We start from the raw sequence: 7146 nt of genomic DNA, 5'->3' as shown, positions 1-7146 counted from the left end.
GCCTCGTGCAGCGCGAGGCGAATGAAACGCGAAGGCAACAGATCAGGGCTGAATAACTGCTTGGAGTAGGCCGGTGGTTTATTTGAATTTGATAAAGGCAGGCCAGATTCTCCTTCTAAAATCATTCACCCATAAAACAAAAAGCAATAATATTTTAATCCAAAACATTACACAAAATGCACTTTACTGTGTCAATTTTCTTACACCATTAAGTAAAAATAGGAACATCAACGTATAAAAATACTTAAAATATTGCTCAGTTGCTTAATTTTGCCAGCATGGAGCTTCATCTTCCATTTTACATGCATCTTCTCTAGGCTTGCCATACTTTGCCGTGTAGGACAGGCTCTACAGTTCATACCCCTTCCTGGATGCCTTGATGATCGCCATATAGTATGGTCACATGTGAGAGTTACAGCTAAGAGTATAAACCTTTCAGAGTTAAAAATTATACAGAATATTTTAAGGAAAAAAAAAAGTCAATACTGATTTAACTAAGCTTTTCTGTTTAGGCTCTCGTTGAGGCTGAGCTGGGTGATGCTTCTCCCTGSGGCCTCCTGGCACAGAAAGGAAGAGCTCGGCAGGGTGCCTCTCCCACGCTGGTGCGGGAGCAGAGCAGCACATGAACGGTACAACCTTGGTTCAAGTCCACTTCTACATAAAAGCTTATAATATATAGATTATTMTTCTTTTTTGGGTCATTGCTGCATTTCAGAGGGAAGTGAGTCCTGGGATAGAGCAGCCAGGAAGGGGTTCTTCAATTACTTTSATCAGCTACATTAAGTGTTTAGATTTGTTGTATACCAACACTTAAATTTCACTTCAAAGMGTTGCGTGGCCACATTCTGAATCTCTAAGGAGAGGAACCACTTCCAGAAGGGTTGTATTTTCAAAAATCTTAAAATGTGCTTTCATAACACAATAGTTAGTCAATATCAAATTTAGTATTGGTTATATACAGTATATAAAATGAAATACCATTTCTGTGTACTCAGAGAAAAGACACATTTTTTTCAAGCTGTAGAACAATTGCCTTTAAGGATGGATCTTCTGCCCAGTTAACTCTGCTTCCAATTATGATATTCTACGAAAAGAAAGATTATTAGTTAAAAAACAAATTCCTTTAAAAAGAACTATTCTTACTGAAATCTTTCAGAAGCCATCTGTTTTTTAATCTTTACATTAGAAGCCCTTGAAATYCACAGCAGTGTTTAAAACTGCAGTAGCAGTAGGACAAAAGAGAGAAGAAGGTGAAGTATTAGTTTAGCTCCTACTGTCAATGCATAAGCCCCCCCCAAAAGGAAACTGCTGGTTTGTTTGATGTTGAGAATATACTTGTATTTTTTTTTTTATATATATATATATGTATATATATAAAATATATATATATATATATTTTTACATAAAATTATCCTTAAACACAAGACAAGTTTCTAGTATCCTCACCCTGCCATTCCGGACTGAAAACGGGAATTATTAAGTTTAACAAGAGATTTGTTCTACTTCTAACAGCTCAGAAGATTTCAAAAATACGAAAATAGAAGATAATTCCAGGAATTTAATCCGAGATCCACGGAAATGTTTCATTTCTTACTCTCTTTGTGAGATGTAACATTATTTTCCATTGCAAGCTACTAGTAGACATAGCACACAACACAGAAATGTGTGGCTTTTTCCATCCTTCGAAATTCTTCGGATTATGCAAATTTACAGAATGCTTATATCTGGTCTCCTACCCAAAGTCCTCAAATAAGCTCTGTCTTTCCCTCATCTATGTTTTGTTTAATAAAACATGTGTGTTCTTAACTGGAATTTCATCAGCCATTTGTAGACAAATTCACAAGCATTGCAACTRCAATTCACATCTGTACTTATTAAGTAACTGATTTGTAGGGTCAGGTGAAGGAAGTCAGGACAGGTCACACAGTGAGAAGTGGAGCAGCAGACTGCAGTGCAGGGCATACGAGCTTTAGTGGGATCCCTCCCAGCACAGGATGCTGCAGAGCCTTCCTCTTCTCCTCCATATCCCAAATTATGAGGTTTTCTTGCTCACTTTGTGAGGAACCTCGAACACCAGATGACCTGCCGGCCAGTTGCACAGATACAGACTAGCGAGCAGCATCTGACAGGTGAATAACCGAGGGGATGAAGGCTGCATCGCTGAAAGTATTTGAAGTCTGGCCTTGGCCTGCTTTCACAGTTCTGCAGTGTGACACTGAACCAGAGAAGTGCCTGTGGTCAGAAGGAGCAGATTAAGAAGGGACAGCCTGGCATGTTGGCATCATGGGATTAAGACATGTTTAGGAAAAATAAGCAAGAGACTAGGAAACTGGAGGAGTTGTTGGGGAGTTGGGAGATATGACAGTTGTTCTCCTAAGAGACGCATCGTTTTTGTATCTTAGATAGAAAAAAGAAATAAAGAGGGATCGGTAGACTGTTTCTAAGCTCTATAAATAATTATTCCAAACAACAGGTTGGGGCAATTCCATATATTCAGTCTTTAAAGCAATAAAATTATGTCTGCATGCAGCATTTTTTTCATTATCATCWTTGATTTTTTGAAAACACACAGTATATCTTAATCTTGTTTTAAGTTACATTTACTATATAATATGTTGCCTTCATTGTGACAAAAAGCTACAAACTTGTTTCTGAAAGTTATAACTCCTTACCTGGAATATATTTTGAATTAATGTAGTCATCTCTTTTTCTTTTTGTAAGTTGTTACGTATCTTCTCCAGCATTTCACCCACTTCCATACTTGCTAGTTCCTTCTTTTGTTTTTTCATTGTGGTATGAATTTGCAGTAGTTTGCTTCCTCCAGCTTGTTTTAGTACTATTGCGTTATTAGGAAAATGAAGCATTAAGAAGTAGTTCTCTGTGCAGTTGAACTAAAAAACTTTGTTTCCCACAGTTATCTAAGGCACTTCTATTGCAATAATCCTAACTTCTCACCCCATCCCTTCCCTCCAATATACCTCAACATATCCCTTCCACACAAAACCAACATGTACTGTGATATCGCATGTCAATATATACAAACTGGTTCCCAGGCTACTGGCAAAACAGGAAGTACTGTGTGTACTGCCTGCATTTCCATCAGACATGGACACTAATTTGAACATCTATCCTAAACCTTGTCTCCAGTTGTCACAGCTTCTATAGCTGAAGAAGTTTAAGACCTTTTTCTTCATTTTCAAATTTGATCCAAACCAAGTTCCAAAGTCATACAAGGGACATGGACAATGTGAGTGAATATTTCTAGTTTTCTTAGGAAACCTCACTAAAAACTGAACTAAGTAAAACCATTAAGGGACAATTCATAGACTGAACTATGAAACACTTACACAGTCTTTTCCTTTTAATGTCATTCAGTTTCTCTTCCATCTCACGTGCTTGCTGCAAGAAAAAGAAATTGTAGATTTCATCTCCATTTAATACTGATAGATGCTAATTTAATCCAGAAAAGTAGTTAAGGGCAGCTCTAGAAGTTGACCATTTGCATACCCACTTTAAGTAAACATTTCAGTAATTTTAACACCAGTAGTAACTGCATGCTTTATGCCACATATTTAACATCAAATGACTTTTGCATTGATGTTACTTTCAAAATGCACTCTAGCTGTACTGAGGAAAGCAGACCTGCAAGAGAGGGTACAACTGACACTTACCTGCTGAGATTCAAGTATTGCTGTGCTGAGCATTATTATGTGTTTCATAGTTTCCAAGATTAGTCTGAGAAAGGAAACACAGATTGGCACACCTTAAGACTGTTAATATATGAAAACAGCACAAATATTTTAACTAAAGTTATTTACATTATATATAAAAAATTCTCCTTTAACACCAAAATAAAGCATACTTTTATTTTTTACTTTTGAAAAACTATGCCCTTTCTTTTGCAGATTTAGCATACCAACGTTAGAGGCTAAATATTCTCCTTACTTCCATCTCAATRTTTCAGTTAGGTTTGTCTAACATTGCATAGCGAAAGCATAGAGCTTGGGAGATATTAAGGCAGCCAAGCCACCTCAGAAAGTCTAGCGATTGGAATTCCTGAATTCTGGCAAGTGTGGAAATAGAGTGTTTTTGGCTGTTTCCTACAGAAATGAAATTTCCCATATTACACTTTGTATGCATGCATCCATTCATATTGAGTAAGAGATGAACAGGTAATTTCAAACAAGTTTGAAACCTCCAGTTCTTGTTCAAATACATTAAGTTCCTAAGTGATTAACTAATGAAGGCAACAAAGCAGAGGCAAGGTCCTGTATACAGTCAACTCTCAAACATCAAGATGATCAACATGAATCTAAGGACAGAACCCAAAGAATGCAAAAACTCACACAACGTCAAATATATGTTCTTGCAGTGCAACTTAAATAGGAAAGCATGAAGGAGAAAAGAAAGATCAATCGCATTACACAACTGTGGCCAAGATCATGGAGCTGGTGTACAAACAATTATGGTGGTGTTTCTAGACTTGAGCTGGCTTCTGTGAAACAAGCCTAAATGTCTCTGTAATCAAAGTTTGGTTAGTTCAGAGCCCAAATGTAAAACCATGCCAGGTATAAGAGGTTTGATCATGCTGATTCCACTACCAGAAGGTGGACTGTGTATCATCCAATCAAAATTAGAAGAAAGTTTGTTTTTAAATGATATAATGAAGTAATGCTAAAATGTGTCTCATCCAACTGTGCCAATCCCTTTCCTTGCTTTTTGGCCATCCGTTCCCCCAAAACACCTTACCGTGAGTCGTCATCATTTTGTTTCACTTTGTTTCTCAGGGCATCCATAAGCTGGATCCTGCACAGTGTGGGAAAAAGAGGTAGAACTGATGAGAACTGATGAAAGACTAAGAAAAGAGAACTTAGATAAATATTGAGATTGCTAAAGTTCTATTATGCTTGTTTTCATATTGGAAATATATATAAAGATACACATCAGTTTTAAATATCGTACTGCTTAAATATTGGGGTTTTCTTAACTCTCAGGATAAGAACATATTAGTGCTTCTGTKTAAGAGTGACAATGCATTTGTCACTTGCCAAACATACTTCAGAGGTCAGTAATCCCAGAGTCTGTAGAAGGGAAGCTGGACAAAGGTGGGAATTCAAATGAACATTCACATAAACACAGGAGATACGTAACACCTACCATCTCTACCTTTCCATGGACATTTGTAAAACACAACCAATAACTATGTCTAGTGATGWATATGGTCAATCTTTCACAATTTCCAGGACCTTTGGGGATCATGCATTTCAACTTGTGTTTTTTGTTGTTCTGTATGGTATCTCCACCTTCATTCCTACTGGTTCAACAGTACTAAAGTCTTTCAAGTGTGTAACACGCACTGCATCATTTTGAAATCCTAACTTAATCAGAATGATGTGTACATCCATGGTGCACACATATGTAAACAAGCAAACTAACAGAAAATCCCCAAAATAAACAGAAAAAAAAATACATACCTCTGCAACACCAATGTCTTGTTTTGGAAAGAGACTTTTACTTCCTCCATCTCTCTTTCCAAATCTTCAGTGGTACTGAAACAAAAACAACAGTGTGAAAGAAAAAGAAAAATTTAAAAGTAATCTCACTCTTGTAAGATATAACTTGCTTTCTCCATGCCTGAAATAAGAATTTTGCCTGTAAGTTAAAAATTATTTGATTCAGGAGTACTTTGGCACAAGGAATTATATTAGTTAATTCTAGCTATTACTTAGAAGGGCTGCAAATTTAGAAACCAYATCAGATACAGGACTATATTAAGGGGTTGAATAAAATATTTCCTTCCCATGTTCTCTGTTSATATAGAATCATAGAATCAGAGAATGGTAAGGTTGGAAGGGACCTCTGGAGATCATCTAGTCCGACCCTCAGCGTAGCCCGTACAGGGATTGAACCCATGACTCTGGCATTAGCAGCACCACACTCTAACCAACTGAGCTAAACCTGACCCCCAATATCCTCTGTTTTCATCAGACTTTTGCAAATTATTGATATTTAATGCAGACTTTTCATTAAAAAGGAGTAGAAAGAGAACATCCAGCTCAGCTCCCAACTGTTCTCTTCTTTATTTTAAACTATGTCAAAAGTTTGAAGCCATCAGCTAACTTACGCTTTGATTAGCTTTTCTTCTATGACATGGTCAGGACAAATTTCTTCACCTGAAAAGCAAGAACAATACTAAAACAGCGCAACAGAAAATGTTTAAATCTAACTTACAGAATATAAAAGATAAGCAGTTTGATGGCTATATTAACAAGCTATTTCTTATCCCTAGCTCCACACCTCACCATCTCTTTCACTATTACTGGGACTACACTGTCAATCAACTATACCAGAGAAATAATCAGGCTTTGAAATATTTCTGTTTAGTACTTTTCAGACATTCCAGATTGGGTTCACAACACTGCTCTGCGTGCAACTGGCTGGTTCAGTGGAGAAGAAGATACACAATGAAAACAGAACAGGAACAAGAAGAAATATGCTAAAGCAGAATTGCTGCCAGACACTTTGTATTGTAAAACTGAAACCCCAGTTGATCAGATTCAGCCTGAAAGCCATTACAACTTAAAATTTTGTCAGAGTGCTAGAGGAGTCTAAAGCAAAAATGCAAGGTGAGAAAGCATGGGGGTGGTAGGGAATACTTATGTGATGGCTTTGTAAGGGTTCAAACACGTCTATAAGAGCTATCAAGAGAGTGCAGTCAGATGCTTAGTCCATGAAAAAAAAAAGTATTATAAAAGTGCTTGTAATAAATTTAAAAAATTAATTTTAAGTACATAACTACGAGTTACATCACATCCCTTACTACTGCAATATGTCACGTTCAGAAAAAGCACGCTTGGGTCGCTGGAGGGAGGCAGGGAAAGGGGTCGGCTTACTAGCATGAACTGTGGTGCTACACTCCATGAGCTGCTGCTTCATCTGCTCCCTCAGGCTGCAACGGAGCAAAGCGACAACGGTCAAACCCAGCGCGACAGCCCGCGGGGCGGCCCCGGCCGCGCAGGGCCGCCGTTACCCAGCACCCGCGCCCCGCAGGCCACCCCGCGCAGCCCCCGGGCCCGCAGCACCGACCGCAGCAGCATCAGGACGTCCAGCTTGGCCGCCGGCCCGCCCGCCGCCGCCGCGCCCGGC

General features: G+C 38.3%; 1 protein-coding gene across 1 annotated transcript; it reads right to left on the bottom strand.

Annotated features, from left to right (window-relative positions):
• Window positions 1-132: 132 nt before the first annotated feature.
• Window positions 133-7140, bottom strand: CENPH (centromere protein H). The gene is made up of 9 exons (XM_085322393.1): window positions 7087-7140; window positions 6894-6949; window positions 6125-6173; window positions 5475-5549; window positions 4750-4806; window positions 3672-3735; window positions 3348-3399; window positions 2673-2836; window positions 133-1084 (listed from the first exon to the last, which is right to left on the bottom strand). The coding sequence occupies exons 1-9, from the start codon at window positions 7095-7097 to the stop codon at window positions 992-994; spliced, it is 621 nt and encodes a 206-aa protein (XP_085178519.1). The 5' UTR covers window positions 7098-7140; the 3' UTR covers window positions 133-991.
• Between the last annotated feature and the right edge of the window lie 6 nt (window positions 7141-7146).

Source organism: Rhea americana, unplaced genomic scaffold (assembly GCF_003343005.1).
Source record: "Rhea americana isolate MKP2758 unplaced genomic scaffold, rheAme1 scaffold_77, whole genome shotgun sequence".
In the NCBI taxonomy this organism is placed as follows: Eukaryota; Metazoa; Chordata; class Aves; order Rheiformes; family Rheidae; genus Rhea; species Rhea americana.
Note: the sequence above shows the minus strand (reverse complement) of the source record. Positions and strands in the feature narration are given on the sequence as shown.

What these genes read in the sequence shown, in the direction of transcription:
- CENPH (XM_085322393.1), bottom strand. An exon ending in GAAGAAAAGCTAATCAAAGC is followed by an intron (nt 5,550 to 6,124) that starts GTAAGTTAGCTG and finishes TTTTTGTTTCAG; the next exon opens with TACCACTGAAGATTTGGAAA. An exon ending in TAATTCAAAATATATTCCAG is followed by an intron (nt 1,085 to 2,672) that starts GTAAGGAGTTAT and finishes TTCTTTTCGTAG; the next exon opens with AATATCATAATTGGAAGCAG.